Source organism: Protomyctophum parallelum (genome assembly GCF_964188405.1).
Source record: "Protomyctophum parallelum genome assembly, chromosome: 3".
NCBI classification, from domain to species: Eukaryota; Metazoa; Chordata; class Actinopteri; order Myctophiformes; family Myctophidae; genus Protomyctophum; species Protomyctophum parallelum.
The window spans coordinates 24,854,791-24,873,798 of NC_139698.1; the positions used below are offsets into that span (position 1 = coordinate 24,854,791).

The following is a 19,008-nucleotide window of genomic DNA, read 5'->3' on the forward strand; positions in this document are numbered from 1 at the left end:
CTCGACTCCCGATCCCGATGGCCTTTACTGCATGTCACTCCCCCATCTCTCTCCCCATTTCCTGTCAGCCTACGGTCTGTCCCTCTATAAAGATTAATATAAAATAAAAGGCGAAAGCCGCAAAAAGAATACATTTAAAAAATAAAACAAAATAATAATTAATCAGTTATGTTGTTAAAAAATTATAAAACAAACATCTTTGGCCTACTAGTGTGCACAAGACATTTATTTGGCCCTGATCACACACACAGACCCTCTTATAGACTCCTGCAGAGCCACAGCGTAGGTAGACATTAGTGTGAAGGACAAATTTAGTGCTAATCAGTCCATCAGTTTGCAAGATTACCTCGCTCCAGACACAAAGACAAACCCTCTAGCCTGAGCCTCCAGTAAAAAACACAGTGGTGTGAACAGTATTTCTTCACAAACCTGTGGAAGCCTCTAGTCTGAGGGTGTAAAGAGTAATGTAATAGGTTTGCGAGTTTAACAGAGCAGCGGAATCAGTACAGCTGGTGCTTATGGATTTAAAAAAAAAGATGGGCCAAATGAAAAGACACAACCCATCACAAGAACACTGGTTTTTATTGCATTTTATATCGCAATTATATTATCAGACTGTATCCACATGGTTCCCCAAATGAAGGGGGTACATTTATTTGTATTTATTTTTGCAGGTTATATGGCTGTCCCGAGTTTAACTTGCACACTATTAGTACCAACACACCCACAGCTATGGTTTAGGCTCACAGTACCTGGAAATCTCAGTGCTGACAGGATATTCAGATAATGTCGCGGATAGCAGTTTTTTTTCCCCACAAATCCTGCAGTCAGAGCCATCTGGGAGATTTGCGAGGCTCCGTGCAAACCAAGACAGCAACACGAGGCCCTTTTCAATTCCACCGGGTGCTGGAACATGACCATTCGGCTGCGTCCCAGAACTGATTTTTGTTTATTTATGTATTTGCATACATAAAGAATATCACGTACCGCTCCCCCTCAGCCACTTGCAGTGCAACATAGAACATCAAACCATACAACAAAAAAGAAATATCATAAAAAGACAAAATCAAAACTCCCAGTACTGTATAATAAAGTGCTCACTTTTAAAAGTGCAGTTACATCGAGTCCAGTCCATGAATTCAGTTTAGTTCAGTTTGTAGAACACAATATATTAAATTATATTGCCATGTGGGTGCAGATCTGTACACGTGGAAAATAATTTGTGTGGATGATTTATGTGTACACACGGATTTTGGTGACATCAGAGCCGATCTGCACATCTCTAGTGTGTAGAACTCTGCCCTGGGTAAGGTTTATCGCCATCAATCTAGATGCCTTATGGCTAATTTACACTGTTGCATGACGTGCGATGGAGTCTAAATTGAGCTTCAGTCTTAACTGAGTGGGAGGACGAAAGATAAAACTCCATTAATAATGGATTGCATTTTTATAGCGCTTATCCAAGCACTCAAATTTAAAACAAAATCTAATAATAAAAAGGCATATATGTGCTTATGTTTGCATACATCATACTATAATTCTGACAATGTCTGTCTGTCTGTGTCACTGTGACTGCTGTAGGTTAACGAAGCCCTTTTTCCAATTTAACAAATTATAAATTAATAATGAATTTATTAGTGTATTAAAAATGCGAAACGCACCCAGGGAGCAGTACCCCCCCGGCCACAGGGCACACATGGCGCCAAGTATTTCACAACGGTAATGTGAAAACCTTTATTATGTGGCTATGATTTTCCAATAAATCTCATTTGGCAAAAAAAGGTATATGGACTAAGAAAACCTTGAAAACCCAGTTTCACGAGATTAATTTTAAGTTTTTAACACAAAAAGTCAAGAAGTTAACTCGTCTCCATCTGTCTTTATGGCGGCTCACCTGGGCTTCCTCTGAAGGCACAAAGTTGTCTCCCAGCGTCTTCGTGGCAAACTTGACAGCGTTCCAGAGTTTGTTGCAGAAGTGACGGTAGCCCAGGATACGGTTGACATCCATGTTGATGTCTCTGCCTGGGAGACAGACGGAGAGAGATGGAAACAGTAAAATATTCATCTCTTTGACACATTGTTATTATTTCTGAGTGCAATACTGTTGACGCTGGGGATGGTTTAGTGCCTTTTGGCTGTGAAATGTGCCCATTTTCCTGGTCTAGGATCAGATGCTGCCAACGCTTTCTCATCCGTCTCTCACGTAACTGTCCAAATTTGCTTTCCTACCGTCTGTCTCCCTCTCAGGGTTCCCCATAGTTTGCCTCAATACTGAACAAATAATGGGAGGTTTCTGCATTAATTAAGCACATCCCTTTTTATAAAATCTGACTATTTAATAATGCAAAGCACAACAACGATATTCGTGACTTTCCTTGAATAGTGTTATTGTGCCAGGTTGTTGCTGACTAACTGCAAGTCATTTTAAGCTACTGTGCGAGGTCAAGCCTGAGACGTGAGTTTGTGCCAAGGCTGTTTAGCCCACTGGGGGAGGATGTCCGTGTGTGATGAATTAGTTTCACCTTGGCTTGTGTAGGCGCACAGGGCGAAACGCAGGGCATCAGTGCCACACTCCGGAATTCCACTGGGGTAGTCGGACTTCTGACCCTGTTTGGCCTTCTCTATCTCCACCGGATCCAAGTTACTCTCTGTTAACTGGGCGTAGAGACCCTGGAGGAGGAGGGAGAGATGGAGGGAGAGAGAGGAAAGTGTGAGGGAAAGGAAGAAAAGGGTGGAAAAGAGAAGGATGTTTATAATGCGAGAGGAAGATGGAAGAGAGTAGGGAACGAGGGAGAGAATGAGACGAAGGAGAAGGATGGATGGAGAGGGTGGGAGAGAGACATGTTGACAAGAGGGAGGGAGATGTGAGGGAACAGAGGAGAGGAGGATGAAGGTAAACAGGGAAGGGAGGATGTAGGGAGGAGGGGGAAGGTTAATCCAAATCACTTTACTCACCTGCCAGAAATTGTCAGTGACATTGGTGCAGAACAAATCGACACTCAATTAGCAACAACACAATGACATCCATTGAATACAACGGGACATAGTGGAACACAATAGACAGTGACTGTACAATGTAATAAAGGGCCAATCTATTCATGCGCCCTGCACAGAGGAGGAAAACAAAAAGAGACCGGGGGACGGCGGGGGAGGAGCAGGAATTGATTGTCAATGAAAAGCCCAGAGGAGCTACGTTTGTCCCAGTTAACGTCCCGTTTCATCCCTATAGGAACTGACTTTTGATGTTTTAATTGGACGGGAAAGCAGACATGGCTCTTTGGAAGAACAAGTTAATCACAGTTAACCTGAAGGCAGGGCAGGTGGGTGGGGGTGGGAAGGGAGGGGCAGCTTTAATAACGTGTCCCTCCTCCGAGTCCTCGGAGGGGGCAAACGTGCCTCCTCCTCCTCGTGGCCTATCGGCCTACCAATGGGAGATTGATGGGCTCAATAAGAACTCTGCCTGCAGTAGGGAAAGGTGCTACAACTTACATAAGACGTCGGGTCTCCGGGGAGCCACGTGCGCGACTCAACCACGTGAAGAGACCAGAGCGAGAGAGAGAGAGAACGCGAGGAGAGGGTAGAGGGGTCTCCTTACCTCCAGGGAGATGCCGGTGATAACATCTAAAGGGTCGATGACGTTCCCCAGGGATTTGCTCATCTTCCTCCCATGGGCGTCCCTCACCACGGCGTGCAGATACACCTGGGAACATGAAAGCAGCCATTAATGGTACTGTACATACTGCAGGCTCACTTGTGCTGTGCGTGTTGTGGTGTCAGACGTTATCGTTATTGTATCTTGAATGTTTAATAGTACCACGGTGGAGCCAGCTTTCCACCTCTATTGTACTCGTTACACTTCCCTGCTTCTGTTGATGAAGACACCTGGGAATGTGGACCCAACTTTAAATGGAACACACACACACCACTGTTGGGAAAGAGTCTCCAAATCACTGCGTATGCTGTAGTGTTCTTTAGGAAGGCTACGTGTGTATTTCCCCCCTATAGATTAATCACGCTAGCTAGCACCAGGCCGAGCACCAATTACCCCAGGTGTCCAGCTTTGCACAGTTGCCCCTCTCTACTTAAACATAATTGCACCCGCAGGGCTGTTCGGTATGCCAGTTTCTAGAGCTGTCACAATTACAAATGGTTGGTTGATGATTAACTGTCACACAAATAATCGATTTAATTGTGAAAATATGAATACAAATTACATTTCTGTTTGCCTTTTAGGCTTCATAATTAGAAATTGCACAGGGCAGATATGACAAGAAAAACTAATAATAATGTTATACTTACAAACATGTACAAACATGTAGCGGAAATAGCTTCTACAAGCTTACGCATGTAAGATCTATGCGTTCATAGATCTGCTATTTTCGCCTTTTAAAATTTGTTTGAGCATTTTTCCAACATGGAAACGATTATGACGATTATGGAAAATAACTGCGATCATCTCAAATAATTGCGATTGGACGATTACGTAATAATTCCGCCTTGTGCCCCAGTAGTTCCCACCTCTCTGAAGGGCAGCTTGCCAGTGAGTTTGAGGCCCATCATGACCATGCGAGCCACCCAGAAGAACAGGATGTCGTGGCCCGTCTCCAGCAGGGTTCCTGGGTAGAAGACGTTCAGGTCCTGTGTCTGACGACACAATAACACAAACACATTAACACATTAAGACCTGAGAATCGGATCCTCCTAAATGTCTTATGAGTCAATGAGAGTTTTATGAACAACCTATGTTTCTATATCAGTGGTGCTCGACGACCCCAAATGTTATATGTGATTGGCCGCCAACACCCATCTGAAAATATTTTGTTCCGGGGACACCTCAGAAGGAAAGATATGAATTAAAAACGTTGTGAAAGAAAATATATTCAAAGATTTGCACATGTTTCACGATTTAAAAACAAATAGCAGATCTACAAGCTTGTAGCATGACACTCTGTGTTGCGCTATGAGCTTGTAGATCTGCTAGTTTTCAACAGCTAAAGTTTAAAATAATGTTTTAAAGTGGTTAAAGGCTACGGTGAAACAGATGCGTTCCCGGTCTAAATAGATTAAGCACATAATGAATATTTAAAATATGAATGCACCACAGAGAAAAAAAACATAGGATGGTTGCGTTATCAACTAATGCCTTGGTTCATTTGTGGATAAAAAAAAACGTAGTTGTGATAAAAAAACAAGTTATTAAGACAAATAAGCTTATTCGTAATTGGAATTGCAGGTGGGATTTTTATATCACAAAAGGCCCATAAAAGCACAATTGAAACCAATCCAGTTGCCAAGCAAAGACATTAACATAATTGGAAATACAAACAAAATACAGATATAAAACGTTTGCATATTCACAATGTTACAAAAGGTCTGGTTATATAAGGTTTTATATATATATTTAAAAATGCAATTAGATATCTAACATATGACAGTATCACAAGACATTATAATAGCAGAGTGATTCTGTAAAAGCAGCATTTGACCAGGGCTTTATGGTCATTAAAGATCCTGTAGTCCCATAATATGGGACTACAGGATCTTTAATGACCATAAATCTTATCATATATTATATGATAAGATATGATGAACCTTTATTAATCCCTGGGGGAACATCAGGTGTCATAGTAGCTTGCCTCTAGTCCTCTAGTATGTACTTATATTTCAATACCAATATTCTACAAAAGGAGGTAAAATTGACACTTATCATAAACAGGCTGAAGTATGTATGCACATGAGTATTTTATTTCATTTTTTATTTTCTAAAACGCTTAACTGTGATCTATTGTATTATTTTCATTTGTGTACGTTTTGTTTTTGTTTCTGTGTATTATGGGGGGTGGGGAGGGTTTGTGTGTATATGTGTATGTCATGTGAATTTGTATGTATTTGTAAGTATGTCTTGTCTTTAAACCTGAAAAAAAATAAAAAGGAGGTAAAACTGAACGTCATACATTATGCTGGGATGCTAGTTCGTAGTTTAGCAGCACCAGCAAAGTGTTACTAATGAGAAGGCAGGCTACATTAAATAAAAGACAAACATTATCAAATGATGATTATCAAATGTCTCCGTACAGTCCAATGATTTCCATCAAGGCAAATGCACGTCCACAGAGGCAGTCAAGTTAGTTTGCCTCTAATGGCAAAAAAAGAAAAGGAATCCCATAAATGAATAAAACAAAGCTTCAAATTAGTTTGTAAACACCACCAAAAATAATTGGGAGCCATCATGAATGATGTTCTAGCTGCCCATGATGACGTCATACCTCATTGGGCCATCCGAAGATGGAGAATGGGAAAATCCCAGAGGAGAACCAGGTGTCCAACACGTCTTCATCTGAAAATGCAGGGACAGATGCAGGTCATGGAAAGCTACCGACTGTCATAGTACATCTTTATGTCATAACAGTAGCATTAGTATTAAGGCCCCTACACACTGTAGGAGTTTTAAAGTTGTCGGCGAGTCATTTTAAATCGACTGTCATTATATCTGTGTGGCTTTCACACTAAACGATTGGTTGCCGACTAGGCATCACACACTGCACGAGTTCACCAAGATGCGATAATGGGTTAATAATATTAACCCATTATAAGACCTGAGACCAGACTCCAGAAATGTTATATTATATAAGGAATGTGGTATAGGGTACCCTGTCTGAGGGAGATCTTGTCGGGGGATACGTTGAATCGTTTGGCTGCCTTCTCTCTGGCTTCGTCCTCTGTCCTCCCACTCACCCAGTAATGGCCGTCCATGTCCTGGCGTGGAAGAAGACAGAGTGAGTATAGTACGTACCGTGTCCTTGTGGACAGACAGAGACGGAAGAATAAGCTTATGTCCGTGTCCTGGTGGACGGAGACATAAGTAGAGGACAAGTGGGTCCATGTCCTGGTGGGCAGACAGAGACAGAAGAATAAGCTTATGTCCGTGTCCTGGTGGACAGAGACATAAGTAGAGGACAAGTCGGTCTGTGTCCTGGTGGACAGAGACATAAGCAGAGGACAAGTGGGTCCATGTCCTGGTGGGCAGCCAGGGATGGAAGAGAGAGTAATGATGGAGCATAAAAGAGGGCGTAAGTACGTGTCAGACGGAGAGGGCAAAGACGGAGGAAGTACATCCACGGACAGAAGAAAGCAGAGTTCTGAGTGAACAATGAGGACACCGTTGACGACCGAAGAAGAGGTGCAACGCGGCGAGTCAAAGTGATTAATCGACCATCGGAAAATCAAATTAAATGTGGGCAATCGGTTACACAATAATCAGTTTAGCGATGTGTCATGTAAAATATGTGCGGCATATTAAGCAATTTTAAGATGCCCGTCTGGATTCAGATAACTTGTGATGAGCATTTTGCACTTTATTACCTTATTTATTTTTTTAATTAATTTAGCTGTAGAGCAAACACCCATAAAAGATTGCAAACCATCAATCCAAAGTCAGAGTGAAGTAATTAGTGAAGGTTGCACTCTCCATATAAAAACATTATTTATTGCTACATGTTTCAGCAATATAACATAGCAGTATAGTGATAAACAGCTCTTTTTATATGGAGCGAAGTGTGTAACCTTCACTTCTTTCCAATTACCTTCTTTTCTTTTTACCATTAGTTTATGGTCTAAATGTATCGCATGGTCAATTAATCGCGTGATCAGAGAAATAATCAACAGATTAATCAAGTACTAAAGTAATCACTGGTTGCAGCCAAGTAGTTTTAGCTCTCTCCTATGGGGGGGGGGGGCATAAGACATGTGTCATGATCTGCCATCCACCCCAGGGTGTTGTGATGGTGTGTGTGTGTGTGTGTGTGTGTGTGTGTGTGTGTGTGTGTGTGTGTGACTGTGCTGCTGCTGCTGCGCGGTAACAGAAGCATGAACCGGCAGCCCGAGTCACCAGAGTGCCCCCGTGTGGCGGCTTCTTACCTCTCCAGGTTTCACAGACGGGTCGCCGACGGTGACAAAGTAGGCAGGGATCCTGTGGCCCCACCACAGCTGGCGAGAGATGCACCAGTCTCTGAGAGAGACGGAGAACAGATAGAAGGATGAGGCTTTTAGGATCATAATGCACGTGTATTGCCTCTGCAGCGTTGAATGGAATCAGGTCTCAAAGACACAAGACTGTAACTACTCAAGGGTGAAAGTCAGTGGTTAGAGAGTTATTGTTGTGCCAGTGCTTTGTTTTGGGTTGAACTTGATAAGCTCCTAAGCCATTGTGCGATTACATTATATAGCACTTTAAGTGTTCCCTAAGTACACCGAGATGTATTTAACTTTACAAAGGACCTTCTGGCAGCACTGGGGGGTGAATAATTCGCATTATTTTCTCATTAACTGTCAAAAACAAAAGAATAGGTGACGGAAGCACTATACGTGCAGAAAGTATCAACTGAGACTAGTCTGAGAGCACATGAAAAGAAGTCCAGGTGTAGACAATGACCTGATGTTGTCCAGCCAGTTGAACCAGGTCTTGTGGTGGTGGTCTGGGATGATCTTGAGCTGGCCCTCCGTGACGGCGTCCGCTGCCTGCTTGCTCATGTCGGCACAGTTGACGTACCACTGTGGCTTCAGCAGGGGCTCCACGATGTCCTTAGAGCGACTGATGGACAGCAGACACACACACACAGACAGACACAAGGCAAATACATAAATAATTTATTTTTTACTGTTGGAAGGAAATCCTTCACACATACTTCAAACCGAATTAGTGTCATAGATGTATACACCACACGCACACACACACACACACACACACACACACACACACACACACACACGAGAGAAGACATCTCACCTGCATACTGGGACAACCATGGGGTTGTCTTTGATCTCTTTGAACTGGCCAAGGCCCTTCAGAGCCTGCAGCACTGCCTTCCTGGCATCAAACCGCTTCATACCCTGGAAAAAACACGATACAGAGCTTAGGAAGAAGACGTATAGGAAAAGCTGGCTATTACATAATCAGGTAATAGAGCAATGACATATGACACAGCACCTGGGATGAGTTATATATATTTTTGTGTTAAAGTTAATTATGTCTTCATCAAATCAGCTGTGCGTTCTTAAGATTCTCTGGACTCTTTTTAATTAAAAAAGGCAACTTAAATCACCTTTGACATTATTCCTTTTATGGCTGTAGTCTAAAGTGAATGGAGTCTGTCTCTCCAAAAGCCCTCGAATATGATGGAATATGTAAAGCGTTATTCATAGTCTGATTTATCGGTGGTGAGGTGACCACTACACTGCAACATGACATTTACGGAGCCGTGGTGAAGAGCAAACCACCACTCTCCCCAGCCCTTCTCTCTGTTTTTACTCACCACCGCTGCACGTTATTACAGCTCCGGCGGTCACCTCACCACCAGAGCGGTGGTCACCTCACCACCGAAAATCCAGACTATGAATAGGCCTTATCACACACACCATACCTGTAACTTGGATGTGGGAAAACTACTACAAAATGTTTTGTTGTTGTTGTAATTGTTCCAGGGGACGCCCCGCGGGCCGCCAGTTGAATACCCCTGCCCTACGGACTCACCTACCAGTGAGGAGTCAACATCATCACATAAAAACCAAGTCTGGACAGCGTGATTTTCAAACATTTGCTCGCCTCAGTCTCCGAGTCTCTCCCTGGAAATAAAAACGTCTGGGTTTCCGAGGCTACGGACAGGGAGACTTACCAAGAAGGGAGCAGGTACGTTGATGAGCAGCCCCCTCTCGTCCAGGATGTTGTGGAAGTCCAGCTTGTGTCTCGTTCCCACGCCGTAGTCGTTGTGATCGTGGGCCGGAGTGATCTTCACAGCACCTGGACGACAGAGACACCAGAGGGGCAAAGGTCAAGATGAGGCATACAGAGTCAGGTGGTCTTGCACGAAGAGGAACGGGTTCATGACATTACATGTCGATACATATATCACACATCAGCAGTAATGATAGAGAGGTAGCCTGGGTTTGTGATTACAGTCCTACTGTACGTGACCACACTTTTGAGAGCCACTATAAATGGTAAATGGTGCATTTATATAGCGCCTTTATCCAAGGCGCTTTACATAGATTGTGCATTACATTGTTCACCCTTTCACACACACACATTCATACACCGCATGCGGTGGAAGCCAGGTACCAACCATCGGGAGCAATTTGGGGTTCAGTGTCTTGCCCAAGGACACTTCGACATGTAGACAGGAGGAGCCGGGATTCGAACCGCCGATCCATGGATCATTGGACGACATGCTCTACCTCCTGAGCCACAGTCGCCCCACTCTGTTAGGGTTAGGGTTAGGGTAAGTTACCACTTACCCTGATCCTGTACGGGTGCCTAGTTGCCTACCTGTTCCAAAGTTCATGTCCACAAAGTCGTCAAAAACAACAGGCATGGTGCGGTCACAGAAGGGGTGTTGTACCGTCTTGCCCTTCAGGTGTTGGTACCGGGGGTCAGCCGGATGGACCGCCACAGCAGAGTCTCCCAGCATGGTCTCAATACGAGTGGTGGCCACAATCACCTCCTCGTCTGGCGGACGGAGAGAAAATAGTTAGTCTAACAATTTTAGTTTTATTTAGTTTGAAATTTCACTAAAAAGGATACTCCCTTGAGTTGCAGCAACTTATTTTCAAGGGGGTCCTCAGGGTACGACGTACAACAAAACAATACAGCAACAAAACAATGAAGACATGCACAAAAGCTCTTCCCCAACACAAAACCACCACATCAGTATACTCGTAACCCCAGAGTTTCATTGAAATAATACAATAAAATAACATTAATACATGTATAATGCTAATAGGACAGTCTCAAGACAACACAAAAGAGCAATCAGAAACAAGAACAGCTAGATATAAGATGAACTAGTAATGCATTCTTGAAAGCAGAAGTAATTGATCTGAGAGACAAGGGCAGGATGTTCCAGTCTTCTGGTGCTCTGAACTTAAAAGCACGTCTACATATCTCTCTAGAGATTCTGGGCACAATAAAATAAAGTATGTCTTAGAGAATAAGCAGATGAGAATCGGTTCAAAGACTGATTTTAAGTATGTGGGATAATTAAAATAAAACATTTAAAACACAAAAAGTAACCAATGGAATCGTCTCCTAGCTTGGAGTGATAACCAGTTCAATGACTCATACATAACACAACGGTGCGTATGGTAAGGAGTCAAGGACACCTCAAAAACAAACCTACAAATATTATTAAAGACAACATTTAAGGAATGATGGTGTGTTTCAAAGGTGTTCTGGTAACAATCAAAAAGCTACAGACAATACAACTCTCTGACGAAGCTACCCGCCATACCAGAGGTTCTCAAAGTGGATCCAGGGACCCCCAGGGGTCCTTGGGTTAGTTAAATGAGTTAATATAGCACCAAAATCAGTTTAACCACGTTAACCATGTATAGATCGGCTATTTGAAAATAGCAGATTTACAAACTCACAATTTGTCACATCACGAGACGTTGTGAGATATGCTAGAAAGTGGAAATATTTTTGAAACATTTTAACACCACGAATGTTGCATGGGGGTTGTATGTATGTTGTATGGGGGTTGTATGTATGTTGTATGGGGGTTGTATGTATGTTGTATGGGGGTTGTATGTATGTTGTATGGGGGTTGTATGTATGTTGTATGGGGGTTGTATGTTGTATGGGGGTTCCTCCCTGGAACAAAATAATTTCAAATGCAGCCAAATGCATATTAATTTGGGGGTCCTTGACAAGAAAAGCTTTGAGAAACACTGCACTATGCAAATTACGGTGAGCATCTATGACAAAACCATGTTTACATCTAAAAGGCAAACTGGTACCGACGATAGTTCATGTATATCGGGTAAGTATCTCTGTTTGCACAATATCTTGTGTTCTTGCAGTCACTCACCAGATTCAACAATCTTGTAGGAGAAGGAGACCAGCACCCCAAATTCCACTTTCTCCTTGTACCCAGGAACAGGCAGCAGAGTCCTGCCTGTCAACTCCCTCTTGTCCACCTGCAAGACACGGTGCCTTGGTCAAACACACTGCATATATTACTGACAGAAAAGACTTGACAGGCCTGGGGCTGTGGCTCAGCGGTCCAGGCACCTTGGCTGGTAATCCAGTCTGGCAGTGTGCCGCGGGTTCGACTCCCGATCCCGACGGCCTTTACTGCATGTCGTCATCTCCCCCATTTCCTGTGAGCCTACCGTCTATCCCTCCATAAAAATATATAAAATAAAAATAAAAAGGCGAAAGCCACAAAAAAATAAAAAATAAATGAAAGAGTTGACAATTATTAGCACGCACGCTCGCGCACACACGCACACACACACACACACACACACCTCAATGTCAGAAATGGCAGAGTTGAGCGTGCAGGACCAGTTGACCAGCCTCTTGCTCCTGTAGATCACTCCCTCCTCATGCATACGGACAAACGCCTCCTGGACAGCGTAGGAAAGTTTCTACAGGGAGAGAAAGAGAGAGCCACGAGAATTACAATTTAGTCATTTTTTTAACCAGAAGCTCTTATCCAGAGTGTCTTGCAAAGTAAGATTGAATGAATTGAATTGAAGAAGATAATTGGTCGACTATGATTATCGTTTGTCGACTCTTGGCATTCTATAGTATAGGTCCATGACAAACGGTAGATGACACGCCCGAATAGACAATTTGCATTGAGACCGAGTCTTCTTCAATTTAACCTGAATCCCATTATCAGTCCTATGTGAAAGTGTGAATTCAATCTAACAAATACTGCGTGTTGAGAGTTCGCTTCTCAAAGGCGCTGGAAAACTCGATTGGATTGTTAGAAATCACCGTTTAAAAGATATGACTCTCGACTGAAAGCTGAGATAACACAGCATGACTACTTCTATCTGTGTCCCTGTGAGAACAGCTCGCAACCTATTTCCCAGGAGAAACCGTCTATTTTACTTTAAACAGCGGCAAAAAGGTGTCAGATGGGCCCAGGCCGTAGCGTAACGGTCTGGGCACCGGACTGGTGATCCAGTCGCAGTGTGCCGCGGGTTCGACTCCCGGACCCGACACAGCCTTTACTGCATGTCATCCCCCCATCTCTCTCCCGTTTCCTGTCAGCCTACTGTCTGTCCCTTCAAAAATCAATAAAAGGCGTAAGCCGCAAAAAAATATCTTAAAAAAATAAATAAAAAAGGTGTCAGATGCTCACAGGGTCCATGGTGAAACAGGCTCTGTCCCAGTCCAGAGAGGAGCCCAGCTTCTTCAGCTGGTGATAGATACGGTCTCCCTTTCTGAAATAAAAAGACGTAAAGGTTACGAGTCCTATTCTAGTGTGTGAATAACTGCATGCGATGCATACCGCAGGGTTGAGCTCATTACTATCATTACTTACTTAATTCCTTGTCATAGTGTTTGATATGAAATGTAAGCTTACCATAAACACAATAATGATCGTTTAGTTTAGTTATCATCACTGACTTTGTTTCACCCTATGTTCATGGGCTTGTAGAGAAACAAAACGTATCGATCATCACTTCAGCTTCAAAGCAGGGGTAATGCCAATACTGTTGACCTAGTTTCGAAGCCACACGTTATACCGCTTATTCTTTGCACATTTTGGCTGGGGAATTAAACTTTGGGAGAAGCTCACGGCAGGGAAATTAAACTTTACAACAAGCTCACGGCAGGTAAATTCAAGATGGCTACAATGTGGAAGGCAAAAAAAAGTGTCTACCGAGTCAAGGTTAGTGGGATTTCAAATTGAAAGTAATGATGAAATGTATTTTCACTATAGTAATATTATATACTGTACATCACAGCCCTGACGATATTTTGGCAGTATAGTTTATCGAGGGTGGGCTGCATGATTTGTCAGATGTATTTGTCTACTGGCTTGGATAAATGGAACGAACGTTCCCTATTTATTTCCTATTTGGTTAGGTGACCACTGAACTACAACATGACGTCACGAGCCACGGTGAAGAGCAAACCACCGCCACCGGTCCAGCCCTTATCTGTTTTTACTCACCACCGCTCAATGTTATTTCAGCTCCGGTACTGGTCACCTCACCACCGAAAATCCAGACTATGAATAGGACTTTAGTTGGGAGCCCACTTGCAAACTCCTCATGGGATTGAGAATCACCGGTCTACGTGATCACGGCACTGGGCAATGAACCCAGCATAACAACAGGATCTCTCCACCATTCCCAGCCCTCAAAAGGTTCTCCAACTCACTCGTTCTTCCACTTCCAGACTTCCTGGATGAAGCCGTCTCTGCCCAGGTCATGGCGGGACATGCCTCGCTCTCTCATCAGCTTCTTCTCGACCACCACCTGGGTGGCGATGCCAGCGTGGTCACAGCCAGGGTTCCACAGGGTGGTCTCCCCTCGCATCCGGTGCCTGCACGGGCACAGCAAACCAACGCATTGAGTAATAGTCAAAATATTAGTGCATTCTACGATTAAGGATGCTGTGTTGCTCGGAGATGGAATATATACTGTACAAAGACAATTAGCACCTTAATGCTGAACCTAACTTAAGTGTATTAAGTAAACTAGGTTTGATTAAGTGCAATATAAATAAGGGTTGTCTATTATTCAAATATTGATAAATTACCTGTGTGGTAACTACTAGGCTATATTAGGAAGTAACTACCTCAGGTTGGAATTGACAAAAATCTCTCTCAAGAGAAAGACGCATTGAATTCAGACGGTTACAATCAGATCAACTTCAGACTGTAAGTAGGCAATTACCATCTGGTCAAGCAGTCCTGAATGGCGTTGGTGAGGGCATGACCCAGGTGGAGAGATCCAGTCACATTGGGTGGAGGGATACACATCATGAAGACACCTCGAGGGTTTGGCTCAGAAATATTCTTCCTCTGAAAAATATGGGGAGGGAAGTCTTATTAAAAAGCCCTATTGTAGTATTCATTGTATGATGGTGTCATTTAAAATGTGCAGCGAGTTTTGCCCCCCAAATCAGGCACGCCAGGTTGAAAGTGATTCATGATGACTTTACTAGCACTTAACACAAAGTGGATTTCCTATAGAGGGTATGCACATGACATCACCGTACCTGGAAGTTATGCGGGAACGCCCACTGAGTGGCAAAAAACTACTTTCTGGCCTTGACAGCCCATTCATCCAAACAGAAAAGTCCTGTCTGATTGCATTAAACAATGTTAAACTCACCGACATTGCAACTGTACGAAAAGCTTGAATTATCCTCTATCTGCAAAGTTTTTGTTTCATAAAAATCCACCATAGAAACATTATGAGCTACTTTCTGTCAAGAAATGCCCTGCATTTGATTATTTTTGTGTCAAGAGTTCCTGTTGATTTCATTGGATGTCATTGGTCATCCACACAAACAGCCCAGGAAAAGTGTGGATACTATAGAGAGTATGCACATGATCTATAGTCTATAGTGTTGATATGAGGTGAAACAGGCCACCCTACCCCATACTCAGGCTTGAAGAATCCCTGTTTTTCCCACCAGGGGTACCAGGCAGCCTCCACATACTGTGGATGGTACTCATCAGGAAGAGGCCTTTCAACGTCTGCCAGAGGAAGACAAGGGTCACGCATTTACAGTTAAAAAGTACATACATTCCTGCACAACAGCACTTTTTCATGGAGTGGAGGCACTACGCTTCGGGGTGGTCCATCCGTCCTTCCCATTCTCCTGCCCGTGGGAGAATTTCATTACAAAATGCCCGCATGGACTCAAGGATTACGTAACTTGGAATTTGGTGGTCACTGTGACATCTCAAAACATATGTCATACAGTAACAGTACATGTCAATTGAGTGTTTAATTTACTTTAATACCATTAAAGTCTGCAAAGACGTGAACTGCAACTGGTTGGCGGAGTTATACAAGCGCAATGCTGCATCACACCACAAGAGAAAAGGCACACACTTGCATGCAACTATCTACACACAGAATAAGCACCTTTCTTGTCTCCGGGTGTGGTAGCGATGTCGTATGTGATCACTTCCCGCTCCTTCTTCTCAGGCTTGGCCTTTTTCTATAGGAGGACAGTGGAATAAAACAGGTTTGCTTTGAAATGTAGCAGTAGTACGTGAAACAGTAACTTCAATGCCTCGAAATGATGCATTATTGATCAAGGTTAGGCCTTGGAATTTTGCATCGAAGATGGAAAAACAAGATTCCTTCATTTTTAACCAACTCTTCAAAGTGTTGCTTTTTTGTGTAATTCATTGTACTAGTATTTGTGTTATTATCAGCAGCTCGTGAAAACAAAACAATAACTCATCCTCAAGATCTGTTGTTCAAGACAAATGGAGTTCACGTGAAGCCTCATTTCCCCCATTCCTGTGCTCCTCCCGTCTGTTCCGAGAGCCGTCATTATTGATGACTTGCAAGCTGCTAATGTGAATCTCTTGGTGGTTATTTGTTCACATGGCACCGTTCCAACAACACCGATGTTCATATTACCAGTCTACAGTAGGAAGCTATAGTGACCAATCTAGTGGAATTTCAAAGGGAAAAGGCTCGCTCAACTCAGACAGTCTTTTAAAGGTTCAGGCCTGTGCTGGGTGCAGATTCTATATGTTCTTCAAAGAGAACGTAGAATCCGCACTCGAAGCGTGTTTGTCTGGATTGCCTGCTGCTGCGCATCCTTAACATTATTAAACAAGACTCTTACTACGACTAAGAGTGCGGATTTTATTCTCTTTCAATCTAGCAGAATAACACCTACATGTGACCTTGCTACTACTGCACCCGTGAGCATGTGATAAATGTGTTAACATTTTGTTGTCAATCTTTATCAGTAATTGAACATAAATATCTCAGGGTTCCTTCCTACACTCAATTCCATACATTTCCAGAAGAAAAATTTCTCCCCATGAATGTAGTCTCTTTTATAAATAAGAACAGAAGGCATTAAGTCAGTCAAAGATTTGTTTGACGGTGGCACGTTTGTTTCATTACTTTGAACAGATAGTTCAAAAGTATGCTCATACTTTTGAACTATCTGTTCAAACGAAACGAACGTGCCACGTACCCAGAACCTATACCTCATTATTTGACCTTCATTTACCCCCAACCACTGCCTATAAAAATATTTGGGCCCAGGAAGAAATCTCTGATGAAACCTGATTGTGTTCATGCCTCATCAATATGTGCTAAACATGGGGTGTTGCAATGTAAAGTTCTCCACCGGGTATACTATAGGTTAGCTTAGATTTACGATGATGTCGATCCAACGTGCGATAGATGCCGCCCACCAGGATCCAGCTAATCTTCTTCATATGTTTTGGACCTGTTCAGCCTTACAGTCTTTTTGGTCAGCTATATTTGATACAATTTCAGATGTGTTACAGTTGCCCGTAGATTCATCCCCTGTTATTTCCCTATTTGGCGTCTTCCTGAAACCATCCCCCTGCCTAAATATCAATCTGACCTTCTTCTGGCAAGACGTCTTATTCTTATGCATTGGGGGGGAAAAAACATACAGTACACATTGCGTGGCTCAATCTCCAAATTCAGTGAAGTATGGCAGCCTTTTCTGTCTCATGTTGACCGCCTACACTCCCGATTGAACCTGAATAGCGGTCACCTGACTAGCCAACCTGTCTTGTCTGGATGATGTTTGTGACCATGAACTGATTTGTATAATGACTATATTGGAGTTGTTTTTATTTTTGTTTCCTTTGGTTGTCTTGATTTGATTTGTGTTGTTTTGTTCTTGTGTGTGCTGCATTTGTATTTGTTACTCTGCATTTCTTAATTTATTTCTGCATTTGTAAAAAACTAAAAAAATGAATAAACAGAACGTTAAAAAGCCAATAAAAATGAATGTTTGCGCTGCCTGTGAAGCCTCATTTATTCACTGTGTCCTCCATGGACATGACGATACATGCAGCCTTTCAATTACTGTCTCCTTATGCAGAAAAGATAGTTTAACTTTTCTGATTACTTCATCACTGTATAACTCATAAATGTTCAGACAAGCTTTTGTCAGAATGTAATTTGTGATTTGCATATGCAATTCAGAGGCATTATATTTAATCCAATATGGTGGTAGATGTGTGGATTTGGTCGAGTTATCATGTAAATAGTCTGGAAACGTTATTATTTTCTAATACACAGTTTACTTATCCAGACCTGGAAATGACTAAAATCTTATTCCATACTTGGGCAGCGGTGTCCTAAGGGTTAGAGGAGCGCCCTTTGCCGAAAGGTTACCGGTTCGATTCCCGGACGGGAAGAAATAATCGGGGTCGGGAAGTGATTGGCCTCACTCACCCAACCCAACACCGCTGAAGTGCCCTTGAGCAAGGCACTGAACCCCCAACTGCTGCTTAGTGGCCAACAGTATAAGACTGAGGTTGTACTGGTCAGCTCCCAGGTTTTAATGTGTGCGTCTGTCTGTGTGTTTCTATGTGCAGGCAGGGGCGTCTGGGAGAAATGCGAGGCCCTGTGCGAGATGTCGGGGAACAATGTGCGCGCGCGCAATTTTTTTGAATTAATTAATGAATTAATATTTACTTTTGCCTTCACTTTCCTACAAATATTATGCCAGGTTCTCATCTCCAATGAGTAAGAAATTGACATGCACTGCCTAATTTAGCAGCTTAACAGTGTGCAGAGATTGTGGTCCTCCAAATGATGTTATTTTATTTGTTGTAAGGAAGCTATAGTTAACATGACATGAGTCATGTCAAGCAAGCTGTCACAGGAGGGGTCTCTGGGGCTGACACTGTATGATGATCTATATGAGCAATTTAACTTGTCTATGTATTACTCTACAACGAATACCAATGGAACACAAACCTGTTGCCCTGATCATAACTGATATAAAACCACCACCCAACCAGTCTGCCCTGCAGTGCAGCTCAAATTACTGGTTATAAAAGTAAAATGAACAGCTGCTTGTGTTGCTGTTATTTGTTATAAATATTATCACATTTGCTTGATTGCTTGAGTGCAGACAGTTTGTGATCGATCAAAATTCAATTTGAAAATTGTGAAATCATGACACTGACTGACTGGACTGACAGAGAGAGACTGAAGGAGAGAGTGAGAGAGAGAGAG

General features: G+C 42.8%; 1 protein-coding gene across 1 annotated transcript in view; it reads right to left on the reverse strand.

Annotated features, from left to right (window-relative positions):
- vars1 (valyl-tRNA synthetase 1) overlaps positions 1-19,008 on the reverse strand; it is a 37,590-nt gene that overhangs the window by 12,431 nt on the left and 6,151 nt on the right. The window contains exons 6-23 of the mRNA XM_083761353.1: positions 15,898-15,973; positions 15,403-15,503; positions 14,695-14,822; positions 14,177-14,341; positions 13,149-13,230; positions 12,304-12,423; positions 11,862-11,970; positions 10,322-10,501; positions 9,672-9,796; positions 8,786-8,889; positions 8,432-8,590; positions 7,918-8,008; positions 6,651-6,756; positions 6,267-6,337; positions 4,519-4,644; positions 3,596-3,700; positions 2,523-2,670; positions 1,895-2,022 (exon numbers count right to left, since the gene is read on the reverse strand). Of these exons, the coding sequence (XP_083617479.1) occupies positions 1,895-2,022; positions 2,523-2,670; positions 3,596-3,700; positions 4,519-4,644; positions 6,267-6,337; positions 6,651-6,756; positions 7,918-8,008; positions 8,432-8,590; positions 8,786-8,889; positions 9,672-9,796; positions 10,322-10,501; positions 11,862-11,970; positions 12,304-12,423; positions 13,149-13,230; positions 14,177-14,341; positions 14,695-14,822; positions 15,403-15,503; positions 15,898-15,973 (2,124 nt within the window). The remainder of the gene's footprint in view (positions 1-1,894; positions 2,023-2,522; positions 2,671-3,595; positions 3,701-4,518; positions 4,645-6,266; positions 6,338-6,650; positions 6,757-7,917; positions 8,009-8,431; positions 8,591-8,785; positions 8,890-9,671; positions 9,797-10,321; positions 10,502-11,861; positions 11,971-12,303; positions 12,424-13,148; positions 13,231-14,176; positions 14,342-14,694; positions 14,823-15,402; positions 15,504-15,897; positions 15,974-19,008) is intronic.